The sequence below is a fragment of the Cebidichthys violaceus genome, unplaced genomic scaffold (assembly GCF_023349555.1).
Source record: "Cebidichthys violaceus isolate CVI_PGR_0920_01 unplaced genomic scaffold, fCebVio1.0.p SCAF_115, whole genome shotgun sequence".
Taxonomy (NCBI): domain Eukaryota; kingdom Metazoa; phylum Chordata; class Actinopteri; order Perciformes; family Stichaeidae; genus Cebidichthys; species Cebidichthys violaceus.
In genome coordinates this window covers 34,408-54,702 of record NW_027176280.1, presented here as the reverse complement: position 1 = coordinate 54,702, position 20,295 = coordinate 34,408, and the positions used below count along the sequence as shown (strand labels likewise).

The following is a 20,295-nucleotide window of genomic DNA, read 5'->3' as shown; positions in this document are numbered from 1 at the left end:
AATGAGCAACAGCTTTATAGGTGGTAGGAACTAATAATTAGAAAATTCAACGAAGCACCGGAGTTCCTGTCGGACAACTTCCGGTCCTGTGTCAGGTCACAATGCTCGCGCTGAGAGGGTTAAAGAGGCTAAAGTCTGTTTTATCACAACACGGAAACACAAGTAAGACTTTATTATTATGTGTGAATGTTTATCAAGTTATCATTAACCATCGCTTCATTTCTTTATTTTAACTATGTGGTTAATTCAGTGATAATGTTGCTAATGCTAACGTTAGCATAAGAGCTGTTATGAACATTTAAATCTGTTCCTGCAGCTTTAAGAAGCGTCACAACGACGTCACATGAAGTGCGACACAAAGACGACACGGTAGGTTTCATATATATATATATATATATATATATATATATATATATATATATATATATATATATATATATATATATATATATATATATATATATATAAATGTTCATTTACACTTATTCGACTATTTATAGGAACTTTATATGTATTTATATTTTATTTAACATATTAATAAGACTACAATACTTTGTATTGAATACATGCATATAAATATAAACATCTAAATAAAATAAGAGGGAATCATTTACGTCATCATGAGGTTGACCTGAGTGTATTAATATGTGATTATTATTATTATTGTTATTATTATTTTACCTTGGTGTTGAAGCTGGTGAAGATGGAGAACCCGTTCAAAGAGCCTCAGAAAGGATGCGTCCTCTGCAGCGTCACAGTGGACTTCAAGAACACTCAGGTGGGTCACACACCTGTTCACATCTATTTACACCTGTTCACACCTATTCACATCTATTTACACCTGTATACATCTATTTACACCTGTACACATCTATTTACACCTGTTCACATCTATTTACACCTGTACACATCTATTTACACCTGTTCACATCTATTTACACCTGTACACATCTATTTACACCTGTACTCATCTATTTACACCTGTACACATCTATTTACACCTGTTCGCATCTATTTACACCTGTTCGCATCTATTTACACCTGTACACATCTATTTACACCTGTTCGCATCTATTTACACCTGTACGCATCTATTTACACCTGTACGCATCTATTTACACCTGTTCACACCTGTACACATCTATTTACACCTGTTCACATCTATTTACACCTGTAGACATCTATTTACACCTGTACACATCTATTTACACCTGTTCACATCTATTTACACCTGTACACATCTATTTACACCTGTACACATCTATTTACACCTGTTCACACCTGTACGCATCTATTTACACCTGTACACATCTATTTACACCTGTTCACATCTATTTACACCTGTACACATCTATTTACACCTGTTCACACCTGTACACATCTATTTATACCTGTACACATCTATTTACACCTGTACACATCTATTTACACTTGTACACATCTATTTACAGGTCACATCTATTTACACCTGTATACATCTATTTACACCTGTACACATCTATTTACAGGTCACATCTATTTACACCTGTATACATCTATTTACACCTGTATACATCTATTTACACCTGTACTCATCTATTTACACCTGTACACATCTATTTACACATGTTCACATCTATTTACACCTGTACACATCTATTTACACCTGTACACATCTATTTACACCTGTACTCATCTATTTACACCTGTTCGCATCTATTTACACCTGTTCGCATCTATTTACACCTGTACACATCTATTTACACCTGTTCGCATCTATTTACACCTGTTCACACCTATTCACATCTATTTACACCTGTATACATCTATTTACACCTGTACACATCTATTTACACCTGTTCACATCTATTTACACCTGTACACATCTATTTACACCTGTTCACATCTATTTACACCTGTACACATCTATTTACACCTGTTCACATCTATTTACACCTGTACACATCTATTTACACCTGTTCACATCTATTTACACCTGTACACATCTATTTACACCTGTACTCATCTATTTACACCTGTACACATCTATTTACACCTGTTCGCATCTATTTACACCTGTTCGCATCTATTTACACCTGTACACATCTATTTACACCTGTTCGCATCTATTTACACCTGTACGCATCTATTTACACCTGTACGCATCTATTTACACCTGTTCACACCTGTACACATCTATTTACACCTGTTCACATCTATTTACACCTGTAGACATCTATTTACACCTGTACACATCTATTTACACCTGTTCACATCTATTTACACCTGTACACATCTATTTACACCTGTACACATCTATTTACACCTGTTCACACCTGTACGCATCTATTTACACCTGTACACATCTATTTACACCTGTTCACATCTATTTACACCTGTTCACATCTATTTACACCTGTACACATCTATTTACACCTGTTCACACCTGTACACATCTATTTATACCTGTACACATCTATTTACACCTGTACACATCTATTTACACTTGTACACATCTATTTACAGGTCACATCTATTTACACCTGTATACATCTATTTACACCTGTACACATCTATTTACAGGTCACATCTATTTACACCTGTATACATCTATTTACACCTGTATACATCTATTTACACCTGTACTCATCTATTTACACCTGTACACATCTATTTACACATGTTCACATCTATTTACACCTGTACACATCTATTTACACCTGTACACATCTATTTACACCTGTACTCATCTATTTACACCTGTACTCATCTATTTACACCTGTTCACATCTATTTACACTTGTACACATCTATTTACACCTGTACACATCTATTTACACCTGTTCACTAACAAACATGACCTTGTTTCCTCGTCTCCTTCCCAGCTGCTGTCTCAGTTCATCTCTCCTCACACAGGTAGAATCTACGGTCGTCACATCACAGGTGAGCAGATCGACGTTAAAGCAGATCAGAGTCTTCAGGTCCACTTCAGGTCCACTCAGTCTCTTTTGTTTCTCAGGATTATGTGGAAGGAAACAGAAAGAAGTGTCCAAGGCCATAAAGAAAGCTCACTCCATGGGTATGTTTCACCCAAATATTAATATATAATAACAGATTACATTTAATATTTCATGTTTTTACACAATCTGGTTAAAGTGAACGCTTTATTAGTGGAGAGATTTATGAGAACATGAAGAATGAAATGTTTTAAATATCACAATTTTAAGCTTTGTTTTGTTTGTTTGTTTGATAAAAAGCTGATATAGATAGATAGATAGATAGATATTAATTATTGATATATTTAATTGACCTTTTCTCTCTCCAGGTTTCATGTCTGTGACCCACAAACATCCTCAGTTCATGAGGGACCCAAACATCTGTGGAATCAAACATCTGGATTAGTGATCAGTGTTGTTGTTGTTTATTAAAGCTGTCAGAACTCTCTCAGGTCACATTGTCATTATTTTATCATCCGTTTAGCATTCTTTCATATTTCATCCATTTATGTTTCTTCTATTAAACATCAGAAAAGAGCAAAAACATTTCCGTCAAAAATATTCACCTCCCTCAAATATAAGAAAACATTTGAGAATCTGAAACCATCAAATGTTTGAATTACTTCTCTAAAGGTTTCCTATTTGATCAACAGTGTTTGATACTTTCATCAGTAGTTAGCTTATGTTAGCATAGCAGGCTAACATAAGCTAACTAAGACGGTGGACATGACACCAGCTGCATGTTAGCATGTTAACAGGCTAACTAAGACGGTGGACATACCAGCTTAACATTAGCTTATGTTAGCATGCTAACAGCTAACTAAGACAGTGGACATGACACCAGCTGAACATTAACATGTTAGCATGTTGTCATAGCAACAGCAGACTCGTAATAAAACTAGTTTCTATTAAAGTAACGACTGAAACAGTTTTTAACAAAAGTCCTCTTCATCTTTAAACATTGAAGAGAAACAAGTGAACGAGGATTGAATCCACGTTTGAGTTCCGCCGTTTTATTCTGAAGGAGGCGTCGTTTTATTCTGAAGGCTGGCTCTTCCTGCGTTTCGTGTCCCGCCCCCCCGGCGTCTCCTTCGGTCTCTTCCTGCCGGACCTCGTTTCAGGAGCCGTCGTCATGGAGACGGCATCAGAAACAGGAAGTGAGTCCAGAGTCAGAGTGTGAGAGTGAAACAGAGGAGAGCACAACAAAGACCTGAAGACCTGCTGGAGGACCTGGTCCCTCTGATCCACGGGACCACCTGGAGACAGAGAGAGACCCGAGTCCTGAACCTAGACAGAGACCTGAACCTAGACAGAGTCCTGAACCAAGACTGAATCCTGAGTCCTGAACCAAGACAGAGACCTGAGTCCTGAACCAAGACAGAGACCTGAATCAAGACTTCATAGATTATAAATAATTGATTAATGATGAACACAGTAATAAAATATCTGGTCAATGATTTTGAAATGTTTTACAAATCATTTGGTAAACATTAACAAATAATACAAATAAAATGTAAAAATGAATGCAACAATAAACTTAACTTAAGTTTATTTAACAATACCGTATTTTTCGGACTATAAGGCGCACCGGATTATAAGGCGCACTGTGAATTAACGTATCTATGTTCACACATAAACCGCACCGGATTATAAGGCGCATTAAGCAAAACAACACAGTCCGGTAAATCAAACTTTATTCAACTCAGTTGTAACAACAAATACCGGTACAGAAAAATACACTCACTTATCGATTCATTCCTCTTCCACAAATCCATCGAATTCTTCATCTTCAGTGTCTGAGTGAAACAGCTGTGCAATTTCGGCATCAAGAATGCCCGAATCCCTCTCGTCATTTTCCGAGTCAGTCTTGTTGCCGTTATCGGTACTTGGCTGTTCAGTGATGATTCCAGCTTTCGTGAAAGCTCGGACGACGGTTGTGACCGATGGTTACTTGTTGTGCTTATTGATCGATTTTGACTTTTAGTTTAGACATTACATTCCTGTTACGGGGTCGATCAGGTAGTGACACAGCGTACCGTAATGCTCCGAATATCCATTGAGCGGAGCGGCTTCGTTGCTTACCAAAGTCGTACTTACACATTTCGGCAGATTTTTGAGCGCATTGTACCACATAAAATCAATCAATAAGCACAACAAGTGACCATACATAAGGCGCGCTGGATTATAAGGCGCACTGTCAATTTTTGAGAAAATTTAAGGATTTTAAGTGCGCCTTATAGTCCGAAAAATACGGTACATTTGTTTATTATTTGTAAATGTAATTGTCTGAATAATAATATTTAGTAAAAATCAAACCTTTTCCTGCTGAACTTTTCTTCTTCTTCTCAACGAGTTTCTTCCTGAGAGTCGAAACGTCACTCTGGAGTGTTTCTACCAAACGTTCACTTTCCTCCAACGTCCTGCAAGCTTTCTGTCAACGAGGAGAGTGAGACGTTAAAACACAGATGAGGAGAGTGAGACGTTAAAACACAGATGAGGAGAGTGAGACTTTAAAACATAGACGAGGAGAGTGAGACGTTAAAACACAGACGAGGAGAGTGAGACGTTAAAACACAGACGAGGAGAGTGAGACGTTAAAACACAGACGAGAGTGAGACGTTAAAACACAGAAGATGAGAGTGAGATGTTAAATCACAGAAGATGAGAGTGAGACGTTAAAACACAGAAAATGAGAGTGAGACGTTAAATCACAGAAGATGAGAGTGAGACGTTGAAACACAGACAAGGAGAGTGAGACACACACCTGCAGCTCCGTCTGCAGAGAGTCGTTCATGGAGTTCACGTCGTTCACTTCCCTCAGCAGCCCATTGGAGGAGAAGAACTTAGAGCTGTAGCATCAGAAGAAGAAACACATCTGAAGTTACAGGATACTCTGCTGCAGTGAGTCCAGAGTCCAGTGAGACCTCTAGTGGTGACGGTCAGAACTGCATTCTGATGTTTGGCTGAATATCAAACCGGTCTTTCTTTCCAATATAAATTTAAAAAAAACAAGAAACACCTACAACGTGTTACTTTAAGGCTCTGACCAACAAAATACTTGTTCTTTGTCTACCTTGTTTCCATCAGAGGAGCACATGAACAGGACGGTACCTGTGTGTGTTCATGGTGACGGTACCTGTGTGTGTGTTCGTGGTGACGGTACCTGTGTGTGTTCATGGTGACGGTACCTGTGTGTGTGTTCGTGGTGACGGTACCTGTGTGTGTTCATGGTGACGGTACCTGTGTGTGTGTTCGTGGTGACGGTACCTGTGTGTGTTCATGGTGACGGTACCTGTGTGTGTGTTCATGGTCACGGTACCTGTGTGTGTGTTCATGGTGACGGTACCTGTGTGTGTGTTCGTGGTGACGGTACCTGTGTGTGTTCATGGTGACGGTACCTGTGTGTGTGTTCATGGTCACGGTACCTGTGTGTGTGTTCATGGTGACGGTACCTGTGTGTGTGTTCATGGTGACGGTACCTGTGTGTGTTCATGGTGACAGTACCTGTGTGTGTGTTCATGGTCACGGTACCTGTGTGTGTGTTCATGGTGACGGTACCTGTGTGTGTGTTCGTGGTGACGGTACCTGTGTGTGTTCATGGTGACAGTACCTGTGTGTGTGTTCATGGTCACGGTACCTGTGTGTGTGTTCATGGTGACGGTACCTGTGTGTGTGTTCATGGTGACGGTACCTGTGTGTGTTTATGGTCACGGTACCTGTGTGTGTGTTCGTGGTGACGGTACCTGTGTGTGTGTTCGTGGTGACGGTACCTGTGTGTGTTCGTGGTGACGGTACCTGTGTGTGTTCGTGGTGACGGTACCTGTGTGTGTTTGTGGTGACGGTACCTGTGTGTGTTCATGGTGACGGTACCTGTGTGTGTGTTCGTGGTGACGGTACCTGTGTGTGTTCGTGGTGACGGTACCTGTGTGTGTTCATGGTGACGGTACCTGTGTGTGTGTTCATGGTGACGGTACCTGTGTGTGTTCATGGTGACGGTACCTGTGTGTGTGTTCATGATGACGGTACCTGTGTGTGTTCATGGTGACGGTACCTGTGTGTGTTCGTGGTGACGGTACCTGTGTGTGTTCGTGGTGACGGTACCTGTGTGTGTTCGTGGTGACGGTACCTGTGTGTGTTTGTGGTGACGGTACCTGTGTGTGTTCGTGGTGACGGTACCTGTGTGTGTTCGTGGTGACGGTACCTGTGTGTGTGTTCGTGGTGACGGTACCTGTGTGTGTGTTTGTGGTGACGGTACCTGTGTGTGTGTTCGTGGTGACGGTACCTGTGTGTGTGTTCGTGGTGACGGTACCTGTGTGTGTTCGTGGTGACGGTACCTGTGTGTGTGTTCGTGGTGACGGTACCTGTGTGTGTGTTCATGGTGACGGTACCTGTGTGTGTTCATGGTGACGGTACCTGTGTGTGTTCGTGGTGACGGTACCTGTGTGTGTTCGTGGTGACGGTACCTGTGTGTGTTCGTGGTGACGGTACCTGTGTGTGTTCGTGGTGACGGTACCTGTGTGTGTGTTCGTGGTGACGGTACCTGTGTGTGTGTTCGTGGTGACGGTACCTGTGTGTGTTCATGGTGACGGTACCTGTGTGTGTGTTCATGGTGACGGTACCTGTGTGTGTGTTCATGGTGACGGTACCTGTGTGTGTGTTCATGGTGACGGTACCTGTATGTGTTCATGGTGAGGTTGTAACCGGCCGCAGAGCACGACGTCGACTCCTTCCAGTACGCCAGCTGCTCCAGTAGACCCAGGTTGTTAACCAGCACAGGGACGTTTACAAACTGCCTTCAACAAATATATAAATAAATAAATATATAATACAATACATATATATATCTCAACATCACAAACAGAAACGCTGACATAAAACTACAGATTCATCTGTTTGAACATTGTTGTAATATTATAGACTATATATCATAGGTGTAGTCTTTGTAGAATGAGGAATATCTGCATATTAAACCTTTAAATGAAGGAAACAGAATCCTCATGATTCTTGTTTCTTCTTATTTCATGTTTCTTGTAGTTTATTGATGGATTATTTTGTCTATAAAATCGTGAAGAATGCCTCCTTAAGTGACGTCTTCAGACTAAAATGAAAGATGTTTTTTTTACCTGCTGCGTGAGATGAAGGCGGCGTACTCCATCTTGTGGGTGGAGCCTGTCGGAGTCGACCTGCTGGGCGTCAGCAGCACAAAGATCACGTGAGGGTTGGACAGACATGTCTTCAGTTTCTCGTGGACCACTTTCTCTCTGAACGTCATCTGTTGGTCTGAGTTCCTGCGCTGTCTGTACCAGCCAATCACATCCTCCTGAAGGTGATCAATAGAAACACAATCTACTAGAGGTGATCAATAGAAAAACAATCTACTAGAGGTGATCAATAGAAAAACAATCTACTAGAGGTGATCAATAGAATCACATTCTACTAAAGGTGATTAATAGAAACACATTCTACTAAAGGTGATCAATAGAAACACATTCTACTAAAGGTGATCAATAGAAACACATTCTACTAAAGGTGATCAATAGAAACACATTCTACTAAAGCGATACATTGTGCAGCTCTTCTGCTGAGGAACTAAACATTGAAGTCTGATGTTTTACCTTCTTATTGTCGGCCAGGATCTTCTTCACAGCGTCAACGTTCACGTCTCCAACACTGTTGTAGAAGCTGCACACACAGACGTCAGGATATCATTATGTATATTATATGTGCGTGTGTGTGTGTATATATATATATATATATATATATATATATATATATATATATATATATATATATATATATATTATATGTTAAATGTGGTTTAAATCTCGTTCTCACTCGTTCAGCTTGAGGCAGCTGATGTGCTTCTGGATATCTGTTAAAGAAATAAAGATGTTTTAATGAGACAGTGAGGACGCTTAACTCACTGTATGTTATATATAAATACATTTTTATATATAAAATATAATATATATATAAATATATAATAATGATAATAAATATATTTACTCACTGTATATTTCATATAAATATATATACAAATATATATATAATTATATATATAATAATATAAATATATTTCCTCACTGTATATTTTATATATATATATAATATAATAATAATAAATATATTTCCTCACTGTATATTTTATATACATATAATATAATAATAATAAATATATTTCCTCACTGTATATTTTATATATATATAATAATATAAATATATTTCCTCACTGAATATTTTATATATATATATATATAATAAATATATTTCCTCACTGTATATTTTATATATATAATAATAAATATATTTCCTCACTGCATATTTTATATATATATATATATATATATATATATAATAATATGTATATCTTTACTCACTGTATATTTTATATATATATAATAATAAATATTTTTTCTCACTGTATATTTTATATATATATATAATAATATAAATATATTTCCTCACTGTATATTTTATATATATATATAATAATAATAAATATATTTCCTCACTGTATATTTCCTCGATGGTGATGTTGTCAGCCTGAGAGTCACTGATGGTGATCTGCTCCTCAAACTTACTTTCTCCGAGGATCAAACCTTCCTGACGAGACAATAAAACTGAATTATTAATATCAGATAAATTAATGTGTCTCTGGACGGCTGTTACTGATTAATAAATCATCATTAATAAACCTGTGTGGCCCTGAAACAATTAATTAAATGTGCTGTGTATAAAATATGAAAATAAAATAAATATAAGGAATACAACAGGAGTAAAAACACAAATGAATAGTATTTAAAATAACTAAACAATACGGTAAACATGCATAAATATAAAACAAGTAGCTGATTATTCAACAGAAAATGATTTGTCTATTTAGACATTTGATTCATTGTTTCAGGTTGATCAGTAATGAACATGATCAATAGTTGAAGTGAAATAGTAAAAAAGAATACAGATATTTAATAAATCCTGACTTCAGTTCTGTTGTGTATGTAAAGCTTTGCTGTTCTAGTGTGAGCACTTTGAACCGAGGGTCCGTTCATCTCGCTCACTGGTTTAAGCTTCAGGTCTCAGCAGGAACACAGTCACTAGTGGAGGGGGCGGCTCTTTGAGTCCATGTGGGACTCATCTGAGAAGCACTTGTTGGATTAAATATGATGCCGAATCCACCAGCAGACCCTAAAGACTTATGAAATGAATTCAATCATATGTGACACGTTGTACATCATTATGTATAATCGGTGTCTCGTTAAATGTGAATATTTGTGAACGGAGTCTGGGCTGTCGGGACCGTTAACTCTCAGCTTGGTTTTTAAAAAGTTGCAGAAATATTGTGGCGGGAGTTTTCTCTTGACGTAAACAACAAACACGTCTCTACGTAGCGAGTAAACAAACGTAACGAACGTGTTTCTCACCACGTCTGAGTCACTGTTGACATGCTGGAACATCAGAGAAGACAACACGATCCCGGAAACCCGGACGGTCGGATCCGCCATCATGCCTGTTGACGTCGGCGCGGCCGGATGACATCACGAGCGTCACTGAAGCGCAACGCAGCCGCAGTAAAAACCTGCGTTTTTCCAGCGCAGAGGCTAACCGTCATGCTAACGCGTCATGCTAACGGAGGGGGCGTGTATTAAACAGCGACTCTTCGGCTTCGCGTTGAGACACGAGAAGAAGAAACAGTTTGTTTAGTTTTAACGGGACGTTTATGACTCTCAGGTATTTATTCTATCATTAATATATACATGCATACATGTGTATGTGTATATATAATTATATATATGTATGTATGTAACGTTATGTGTTGTTGTTGTTGTTGTTGTTGTTGTTTACTTCGACTAACGGTCTTTTCCGACAGCTCGAGAACAGAAGAAGAAGAATATTTACTTCTTAAATTCAATTAGCGAATTAGTATCTTCTGAAAAGTACACAAATACTATCAGTCAAAAGTACTCATTATGTGAACATGAACATCTTTTATGTTATAGATGATATATATATATATATATATATATATATATATATATATATATATATATATATATATATATATATATATAATACGTGTTTATGCTGTTTATAAATATATAATAGATTGTAAATATGTACAAAGATAATCACGTGTGTACTACGAATCTACAAATAAAAAGTACAATATGTACCTCTGGTGTATAAGAAGTACACTAAATAAAGTATAGATCAGTGAAGTACTTCACTAAATACATTCCAGGTACTTTTAATACTCATTACTATCGTCTGTGTACTTCAACACCTGTTTGTATAAAGTTGGATTTAAGCTTAAAAACAACAATTAGTTCTACACATTTATGCAAATTATTTATTATTAATTAGTTGTTTTGTTTATAAAACTGGTTAAAAACGAGCCAAAGATGTTCAGTTTACTGTGATATAAATTAATTATAAAAACGGACTAATGCTGAATAATACAATAAAGGTTTCTGCCCTAAATATCATTACTTTGATGGAACTATAAAAACATATAAATCGGAGAAACTGGGACCAAATAATGATCAAAAATAACTTTTCACTTTTTCTAGTTGATCGTTTGAGTCCAACATGAACATGTTGACCTGATGAGGAGTCAATAAAGTTATTACCATCCCATAATAGTTCGCTGGTCACATGATGCCGTGAGTCGCGAGGCCGCTCAGCTGTCAGCGATGGACGACTGGTGGTCGCCGGCCGCGGGACTCCTCCAGCTGTGGATGTTCGTGGTGGTCTTCCTCATCATGCTGCCCGCCATGTTCGGCCTCTCTCTGGGGGTCACCGGGGTCTACATCCAGATCCTGGTCCGGATCCTGGAGGTAACAGACCTCGTCTCTTCTTACTCAACGTGTTTGAACAGTTGTGAAATAAGCGGCAGACACGAGGTCAGTAACGTGTGTTTGCAGTGGGCCACGCTACGGATCCAGAGAGGCCGGCAGCAGCAGCCCAGTGTTCCTGTTCCTCTTCCCAAAGGTGAGTCACCTTTAACACAAAGAACCACCATTAACACTAATAAATCACCATTAACACAAATAAATCACCATTAACACAAATAAATCATCTTTAACACAAATAAATCACCATTAACACAAATAAATCATCTTTAACACAAATAAATCACCATTAACACAAATAAATCATCTTTAACACAAATAAATCACCATTAACACAAATAAATCACCATTAACACAAATAAATCACCATTAACACAAATAAATCATCTTTAACACAAATAAATCACCATTAACACAAATAAATCACCATTAACACAAAGAACCAGTCACAATAAGAACACACAGCAGAGCTACAGCAGTTTAAACAACACACATAAACATCTTTAAAATAAAAACTTATAGTGATATAAAAAATAAAGACAAAAAATATGATTACCACATATATTATACCATATATTATTACAAAAAACAAATACATAAATAATAGTTAATAATATTATTTGTTTAAATGTTTAAATCATTTCCATGTTGTCTGAGTGGGTTCATCTTCTAATTAAATATAAAATAATCAAATAAAGTGATGATTAAAATAATCATTAAAAAAGTGAAGAAATAAACGTGTGAAACAGTTTCAGGATCACCAGCTCTACTTCCTGTCAGGACGTCAGGTCATGTGACGTTTCAGCTGCAGAGATCATGTGACGCTGTGTGTGTGTGTGTGTGTGTGTGTGTGTGTGTGTGTGTGTGTGTGTGTGTGTGTGTGTGTGTGTGTGTGTGTGTGTGTGTGGTCAGTTCCAGCCTCTGATGCAGCATGAACAACACGTGTTCATAGTCTCAGGATGAAGAAACACACAGAGGAATGTTTTCTGTTCACCACTTTAACAGATGTATCTCCATAAAGTCATTATATATAATATATATTTATATTATAATAGCATATATATTGTTATAATAATATATGTATAATTATCATTACAATAATATATATTATATATTTTATATAATATGTCGTAACCCCGGTGCCGTGACAGTAACCCTGGTGCTGTGGTTGTAACCCCCGGTGCTGTGATTGTGTCCCAGGGATCATTGAGAAAGCCGGGGGCTCGATGGAGGAGGAGATGGGGCAGCTGAGGAGCTCGGGGTTTCTGGAGTTTTCTCTGAGTGACGCCTTCTACTTCTACCAGAAAGGTCTGGAGAGCATCGTGGACGACCAGGTGACCCAACGGTTCTCCTCCGAGGAACTGGCCTCCTGGAACCTCCTCACCAGAACCAACCAGAACTTCCGCTACATCAGCCTCCGCCTCACCGTCATCTGGGGGGTCGGCGTCTTTGTCCGCTACTGCGTCCTCTTCCCCCTCAGGTCTGAGACCAATCCTCCATCTGGTTCTAAAGAGGTCTGAGACAAAACACCCTCTGGTTTTAAAGAGGTCTGAGACAAAACACCCTCTGGTTTTAAAGAGGTCTGAGACAAAACACCCTCTGGTTTTAAAGAGGTCTGAGACAAAACACCCTCTGGTTTTAAAGAGGTCTGAGACAAAACAACTTCTGGTTCTAAAGGGGTCTGAGCCAAAACACCCTCTGGTTCTAAAGAGGTCTGAGACAAACCCTCTGGTTCTAAAGAGGTCTGAGACAAAACACCCTCTGGTTCTAAAGGGGTCTGAGACAAAACACCTGGTTTTAAAGAGGTCTGAGACCAAACCTCCATCTGGTTTTAAAGAGGTCTGAGACCAAATCTCCATCTGGTTCTAAAGAGGTCTGAAATAAAATACCCTCTGGTTCTAAAGAGGTCTGAGACCAAACCTCCATCTGGTTCTAAAGAGGTCTGAAATAAAATACCCTCTGGTTCTAAAGAGGTCTGAGATAAAACACCCTCCGGTTCTAAAGAGGTCTGAAATAAAACACCCTCTGGTTCTAAAGAGGTCGGAGACAAAACACCCTCTGGTTCTAAAGAGGTCTGAGACCAAAACACCCTCTGGTTCTAAAGAGGTCTGAGACCAAAACACCCTCTGGTTCTAAAGAGGTCTGAGATAAAAGGTGCCTCTGGTTCTAAAGAGGTCTGAGACCAAACCTCCATTTGGTTCTAAAGAGGTATGAGACAAAACACCCTCTGGTTCTAAAGAGGTCTGAGATAAAAGGTGCCTCTGCTTCTAAAGAGGTCTGAGATAAAACACCCTCTGGTTCTAAAGAGGTCTGAGACAAAACACCCTCTGGTTCTAAAGAGGTCTGAGACCAAAACACCCTCTGGTTCTAAAGAGGTCTGAGACCAAACCTCCATCTGGTTCTAAAGAGGTCTGAGATAAAAGGTGCCTCTGGTTCTAAAGAGGTCTGAGACCAAACCTCCATTTGGTTCTAAAGAGGTATGAGACAAAACACCCTCTGGTTCTAAAGAGGTCTGAGATAAAAGGTGCCTCTGGTTCTTCACCAGAGAACACATAGAACCTATTTATTGATCACTGATCAGCAACAGAAGGACTCTGTAACGTCAGCTGGTCTCTTCTCTTCCTTCAGGATCACGTTGGCCACCATCGGTCTCTCGTGGCTCGTGATCGGAACCAGTCTGGTGGGATTTCTGCCTGAGAGCAGGTACGGCAACATGGCAACGCAGTGACCAGACAGAGCAACACAGAAACAAGTAACCAGAGAGAGCAACAAGCAACCAGACACAGTTCTACCTTTAGAACTAATGTGCGGTTCTTTCTCTGTATAATATGAATAATACTAATCAATAAATAATAAATGTATGTTTCAGTGTGAAGACTTGGCTCAGTGAACTCGTCCATCTGACCTGTTACAGGATCTGTTCCAGAGGACTGTCAGCCACCGTCCTCTACCACAACAAGTCAGTTATTGATTATTGATCACATGATCAGGTTCTATCTCAACATCATCACGTTCCTTTTGTGTCTGCAGAGAGAACAAACCTCAGAAAGGAGGAATTTGTGTCGCCAACCACACAACGCCCATCGACGTGGTGATTCTGGCCAACGACGGCTGCTACGCCATGGTGAGCGCCATCCCGTCTCTGACATCACATGTGTGGATGCGGTGATGTCACTGCTCTGCTCCCTGTCCCGTCCTCAGGTGGGTCAGATCCACGGAGGTCTGATGGGGGTCCTCCAGAGGTCCATGGTGAGGTCGTGTCCTCACGTCTGGTTCGAGAGGTCGGAGATGAAGGACCGCCACACTGTGACCAGCAGGTGAGGATTCACTGCAGCGGACGCAAAGATTCATCTTCAACGCGTAAAATCATTCAGAACTGATCAAAACTAAGTGGATCAGGACTTATGCTTGTTTTCTTACTTCATACGTTAATGAGACAAGTTAGTGACGTCATCGCTGAATTTTGTTCTCAACGGACCAACGGTGAGTTTAAATTATAAAGGTTTAAATCTTTAAATATTATATTTTATACACAGTATAACCAAGTCTCTTCCATCTCTCAACAGTTCTAAAGAACATTAACTAGTATTCTAATTAAAAGTTGACAGCAAATTTCTAACTGAGAACTAAGTGGAAACAAAGTGGGAAATAACTTAAAACTAACTGGGAACTAACTGGGAACTAAATGGGAACTAAATGGGAATTAACTGGGAACTAAATGGGAATTAACTGGAAACTAACTGGGAACTAACTGGGAACTAAGTGGGAACTAACTGGGAACTAAGTGGGAACTAACTGGGAACTAAGTGGGAACTAACTGGGAACTAAATGGGAACTAACTGGAAACTAACTGGGAACTAACTGGGAATTAACTGGAAACTAACTGGGAACTAAATGGGAACTAAATGGGAACTAACTGGAAACTAACTGGGAACTAACTGGGAACTAAGTGGGAACTAACTGGGAACTAAATGGGAACTAAATGGGAATTAACTGGGAACTAAATGGGAATTAACTGGAAACTAACTGGGAACTAACTGGGAACTAAATGGGAACTAAGTAGGAACCAACTGGGACCTAAATGGGAACTAACTGGAAACTAACTGGGAACTAAATGGGAACTAACTGGGAACTAACTGGGAAGTAACTGGGAAGTAACTGGGAACTAAGTGGGAACTAAATGAAAACTATCTGGGAACTAGCTGTTAACTAAATGGGAACTAACTGTGAATTAAGTTAAAACTAACTAGGAACTACTGGGGAACTAAGTGAGAACTAAGTGGGACAAGGTTTCAGTGGAGGATCCAGAAAGGAGATGCTGGTCAGTAAACGTGTCCTCTGTCTGCAGGTTGAGAGCTCACGTTGCAGCTAAGACCAAACTTCCCATCCTGATATTTCCTGAAGGTCAGAGTGTGCTGAAGTGATGATGATGATGATGGTGGTGGTTTTATAGTTTTATAACTTCTGTTTCTTGGTGAAACAGGAACCTGTGTGAACAACACGTCCGTCATGATGTTTAAGAAGGGAAGCTTTGAGATCGGAGGGACCATATACCCGGTCACCATCAAGGTGAGACAGGAACCAGGTCTTTAGAGAAATAAAGAACCAGACTGAGACCTCCTGAAGAGGGGGGGAGGGGCGTTTTAAAAACTGTCAGCTAGACTCTCACCTGGTTCACTAGAACTCACCTGGTGACATCACTTCCTGTCTGTGTCTCAGTATGATGCTCGCTTCGGAGACGCCTTCTGGAACAGCAGCAAATACAACATGGTGAGTTACCTGCTGAGGATGATGACCAGCTGGGCCGTCGTAGTCAACGTGTGGTACCTCCCTCCCATGACCAGACAGGTACACCTCCACCTACACTGTTAGACCACTTCACCCGTTACACCACCTCACCTGTTACACTACTTCACCCGTTACACCACCTCATCTGTTACACTACTTCACCCATTACACCACTTCACCTGTTACACCACCCCACCTGTTACACCGCCTCACCTGTTACACCTCTTCACCTGTTACACCTCTTCACCTGTTACACCACCTCACCTGTTACACCACTTCACCTGTTACACCACCTCACCTGTTACACCGCCTCACCTGTTACACCTCTTCACCTGTTACACCACTTCACCTGTTACACCACCTCACCTGTTACACCACCTCACCTGTTACACCACTTCACCTGTTACACCACTTCACCCGTTACACCACCTCACCTGTTAAACCACTTCACCTGTTACACCACTTCACCCGTTACACCACCTCACCTGTTATACCACTTCACCTGTTACACCACCTCACCTGTTACACCACCTCACCTGTTATACCACTTCACCTGTTACACCACCTCACCTGTTACACCACCTCACCTGTTATACCACCTCACCTGTTACACCACCTCACCTGTTACACCACTTAAAACTTAATGTGTATAATATGTGTATAATGTGTGTATAATATGTGTATATATAATGTGTGTTTAATGTGTGTATAATATGTGTATATATAATGTGTGTATAATGTGTGTACTGTGTGTGTATAATGTGTGTACTCTGTGTGTATAATGTGTGTACTCTGTGTGTGTATAATGTGTGTATAATGTGTGTACTCTGTGTGTATAATGTGTGTATAATGTGTGTACTCTGTGTGTATAATGTGTGTACTCTGTGTGTATAATATGTGTGTATAATGTGTGTATAATGTGAGTATAATGTGTGTATAATGTGTGTACTCTGTGTGTATAATGTGTGTACTCTGTGTGTATAATGTGTGTATAATGTGTGTATAATGGGTATAATGTGTGTATAATTTGTGTATAATGTGTGTACTCTGTGTGTATAATGTGTGTATAATGTGTGTATAATTTGTGTATATATAATGTGTATAATGTGTGTATAATGTGTGTACTCTGTGTGTACTCTGTGTGTATAATGTGTGTACTCTGTGTGTATAATGTGTGTATAATGTGTGTACTCTGTGTGTATAATGTGTGTATAATGTGTGTACTCTGTGTGTATAATGTGTGTATAATGTGTGTACTCTGTGTGTATAATGTGTGTATAATGTATGTACTCTGTGTGTACTCTGTGTGTACTCTGTGTGTATAATGTGTGTATAATGTGTGTATAATGTGTTCAGGACGGTGAGGATGCAGCTCAGTTTGCTAACAGAGTGAAATCTGCCATCGCTCATCAGGGAGGACTGCTGGACTTAGCGTGGTGAGTACTAATACTACTAACTATTACTTCAATATACTACTCTATACTTGTATTGGCCAAGTACTTTACTTTAGTACAACTTTATGTCCCTTTGTACTTCTACTTCACTTCACTTCATGGACAGATGTCATAATTAATATAATATATATTATTCTGTATCATGAGTAGCTCATTAAGTACATAGTGCTGATGATGTACTTGTACTTTCACAGTGTATTACTACAGCTTGTACCACAGTAAAGACGTGTCTGTGTTTCAGGGACGGAGGACTGAAGAGAGATAAAGTGAAGGAGTCCTTTAAAGAGGAGCAGCAGAAGAAGTACAGCAGCATCATCGTGGGACAGGAAGTCCTCAGGGAGAGACACTGAACCACCTTCATCATCTTCTTCATCTTCCTATCACTTCTGAAGGAGTGTGTGTGTGTGTGTGTGTGTGTGTGTGTGTGTGTGTGTGTGTGTGTGTGTGTGTAGGAGTGTGTCTCCACCAGCAGGAGGAGCTGTCTCACAACACAAACTATCAGACGATGTTTCACAGCTGAGTGTTGAGAACATTGATGATGACATGAACTTAAATATTATTATTATTGTTAATAATAATAATAATATTTATTAATAATAATAATTATTATTACAGTGAGGTCACAGATCTCAGATGTCTTTTTAAACTAAACATTGCTGCTCTTCTTCTGTGAACATAAATGTTATTGATCATAAAATATATTTCATGTATTTTATGTATTTTCTTATGATTCATTCTTGATTTGTTTTATTGAGCCAATAAATCAAATACAATCTACATTCAAACTTACATTGACTTCACCTTTGATCTTTTATTTTTTATTGTGTTAAAGTAGAAACATAAATAATAATTATGATCTTTAAATCACATTGTTTAATATATTTAGAAAATATGTATTGTTAAAAAGAAAACAGGAGAAGAAATATAAATACTTCAATAATTAATACTTTGTTAGAGGAAGAGGAGGAGAGAAAGAGGATGGAGGTAAATGACTGAATGCAACGAAGGACGAGAAGGAGAGGATGAAGGTTAACGGCTGAGTGTGACGGAGGAAGAGGAGAAGAAGAAGAAGAAGAAGATGGAGGTTAACGGCTGAGTGTGACGGAGGAAGAAGAAGAGAAGAAGAAGAAGATGGAGGTAAACGGCTGAGTGTGACAGGAAGAGGAGAAGAACAAGAAGAAGATGGAGGTAAACGGCTGAGTGTGACGGTGGAAGAAGAAGAGGAGAAGAAGAAGATGGAGGTAAACGCCTGAGTGTGACGGAGGAAGAAGAAGAGGAGAAGAAGAAGATGGAGGTAAACAGCTGAGTGTGATGAGGAAGAAGAAGAGATGAAGAAGAAGATGGAGGTAAACGGCTGAGTGTGACGGAGGAAGAAGAAGAGGAGAAGAAGAAGAAGAAGATGGAGGTAAACGGCTCAGTGTGACGGAGGAAGAGGAGAAGAAGAAGAAGAAGATGGAGGTAAACGGCTGAGTGTGACAGAGGAAGAGGAGAAGAAGAACAAGAAGAAGATGGAGGTAAACGGCTGAGTGTGACGGTGGAAGAAGAAGAGGAGAAGAAGAAGATGGAGGTAAACGGCTGAGTGTGAAGGAGGAAGAAGAAGAGAAGAAGAAGAAGAAGAAGATGGAGGTAAACGGCTGAGTGTGACGGAGGAAGAGGAGAAGAAGAAGAAGTAGATGGAGGTAAATGGCTGAGTGTCGGAGGAAGAAGAAGAGGAGAAGAAGAAGAAGAAGATGGAGGTAAATGGCTGAGTGTGACGGAGGAAGAGGAGAAGAAGAAGAAGAAGATGGAGGTAAACGGCTGAGTGTGACAGAGGAAGAGGAGAAGAAGAACAAGAAGAAGATGGAGGTAAACGGCTGAGTGTGACAGAGGAAGAGGAGAAGAAGAACAAGAAGAAGATGGAGGTAAACGGCTGAGTGTGACAGAGGAAGAAGAAGAGGAGAAGAAAAAGAAGATGGAGGTAAACGGCTGAGTCGAGGCCAGGCGTGTTTACTGTGACGCTGCTTTAATAAAGAAAGCAACGAGTGTGAAATAGCTTCAGAGTTATTGTTCCACACACAGAAGCTCCGCCTGTAATAACAATCCCACAACTCGGAGAGCTGGAACAGAAATGTTTGTTCTCCACTAACAAGATTGTGAATTATTAATGGGATCTAAAGCCGCGGCTATAACACGATTGTTGAGGTGGGATTGTTGGCGAGCGATGCTGCACCACCGTTTACTGGGATGTGT

General features: G+C 39.6%; 3 protein-coding genes across 5 annotated transcripts; 2 read left to right on the top strand and 1 right to left on the bottom strand.

Annotated features, from left to right (window-relative positions):
- The first annotated feature begins 52 nt into the window (after positions 1–52).
- On the top strand, positions 53–3,423 carry mrps18c (mitochondrial ribosomal protein S18C). The gene is made up of 6 exons (XM_068705368.1): positions 53–162; positions 317–369; positions 695–778; positions 2,865–2,922; positions 2,999–3,058; positions 3,305–3,423. The coding sequence occupies exons 1-6, from the start codon at positions 102–104 to the stop codon at positions 3,379–3,381; spliced, it is 393 nt and encodes a 130-aa protein (XP_068561469.1). The 5' UTR covers positions 53–101; the 3' UTR covers positions 3,382–3,423.
- On the bottom strand, positions 3,385–10,491 carry abraxas1 (abraxas 1, BRCA1 A complex subunit). Of its 2 annotated transcripts, none has more exons than XM_068705365.1 (9): positions 10,397–10,491; positions 9,488–9,578; positions 8,811–8,847; positions 8,591–8,657; positions 8,099–8,295; positions 7,649–7,768; positions 5,740–5,824; positions 5,292–5,406; positions 3,385–4,231 (listed from the first exon to the last, which is right to left on the bottom strand). In XM_068705365.1, the coding sequence occupies exons 1-9, from the start codon at positions 10,478–10,480 to the stop codon at positions 4,011–4,013; spliced, it is 1,017 nt and encodes a 338-aa protein (XP_068561466.1). In that variant the 5' UTR covers positions 10,481–10,491; the 3' UTR covers positions 3,385–4,010. The 2 variants fall into 2 exon arrangements, with proteins under 2 accessions (XP_068561466.1, XP_068561467.1); XM_068705366.1 differs by lacking the exon at positions 3,385–4,231 and adding an exon at positions 4,244–4,342.
- A 120-nt stretch (positions 10,492–10,611) lies between these two features.
- gpat3 (glycerol-3-phosphate acyltransferase 3) lies at positions 10,612–18,855 on the top strand. 2 transcript variants are annotated; one of them, XM_068705363.1, is made up of 13 exons: positions 10,612–10,703; positions 11,616–11,809; positions 11,897–11,963; positions 13,025–13,304; positions 14,453–14,527; positions 14,694–14,783; positions 14,855–14,948; positions 15,026–15,141; positions 16,173–16,228; positions 16,308–16,393; positions 16,544–16,672; positions 17,969–18,048; positions 18,308–18,855. In XM_068705363.1, exons 2-13 carry the CDS (start codon positions 11,666–11,668, stop codon positions 18,414–18,416), a joined length of 1,326 nt encoding a protein of 441 aa, XP_068561464.1. In that variant the 5' UTR covers positions 10,612–10,703; positions 11,616–11,665; the 3' UTR covers positions 18,417–18,855. The 2 variants fall into 2 exon arrangements, with proteins under 2 accessions (XP_068561464.1, XP_068561465.1); XM_068705364.1 differs by having other exon boundaries at positions 10,625–10,703; positions 11,543–11,809.
- Positions 18,856–20,295: the final 1,440 nt, after the last annotated feature.

What these genes read in the sequence shown, in the direction of transcription:
- gpat3 (XM_068705363.1), top strand. Translation starts at nt 11,666, where the DNA reads ATGGACGACTGGTGGTCGCCGGCCGCGGGACTCCTCCAGCTGTGGATG. An exon ending in TCCTGTTCCTCTTCCCAAAG is followed by an intron (nt 11,964 to 13,024) that starts GTGAGTCACCTT and finishes ATTGTGTCCCAG; the next exon opens with GGATCATTGAGAAAGCCGGG. An exon ending in TCCCTCCCATGACCAGACAG is followed by an intron (nt 16,673 to 17,968) that starts GTACACCTCCAC and finishes TAATGTGTTCAG; the next exon opens with GACGGTGAGGATGCAGCTCA.
- abraxas1 (XM_068705365.1), bottom strand. Translation starts at nt 10,480, where the DNA reads ATGATGGCGGATCCGACCGTCCGGGTTTCCGGGATCGTGTTGTCTTCT. An exon ending in GCCTTCATCTCACGCAGCAG is followed by an intron (nt 7,769 to 8,098) that starts GTAAAAAAAACA and finishes TATTTGTTGAAG; the next exon opens with GCAGTTTGTAAACGTCCCTG. An exon ending in CTCACCATGAACACATACAG is followed by an intron (nt 5,825 to 7,648) that starts GTACCGTCACCA and finishes CTGATGCTACAG; the next exon opens with CTCTAAGTTCTTCTCCTCCA.
- mrps18c (XM_068705368.1), top strand. Translation starts at nt 102, where the DNA reads ATGCTCGCGCTGAGAGGGTTAAAGAGGCTAAAGTCTGTTTTATCACAA. An exon ending in CTACGGTCGTCACATCACAG is followed by an intron (nt 2,923 to 2,998) that starts GTGAGCAGATCG and finishes TTTGTTTCTCAG; the next exon opens with GATTATGTGGAAGGAAACAG. An exon ending in AAAGAAAGCTCACTCCATGG is followed by an intron (nt 3,059 to 3,304) that starts GTATGTTTCACC and finishes TTCTCTCTCCAG; the next exon opens with GTTTCATGTCTGTGACCCAC.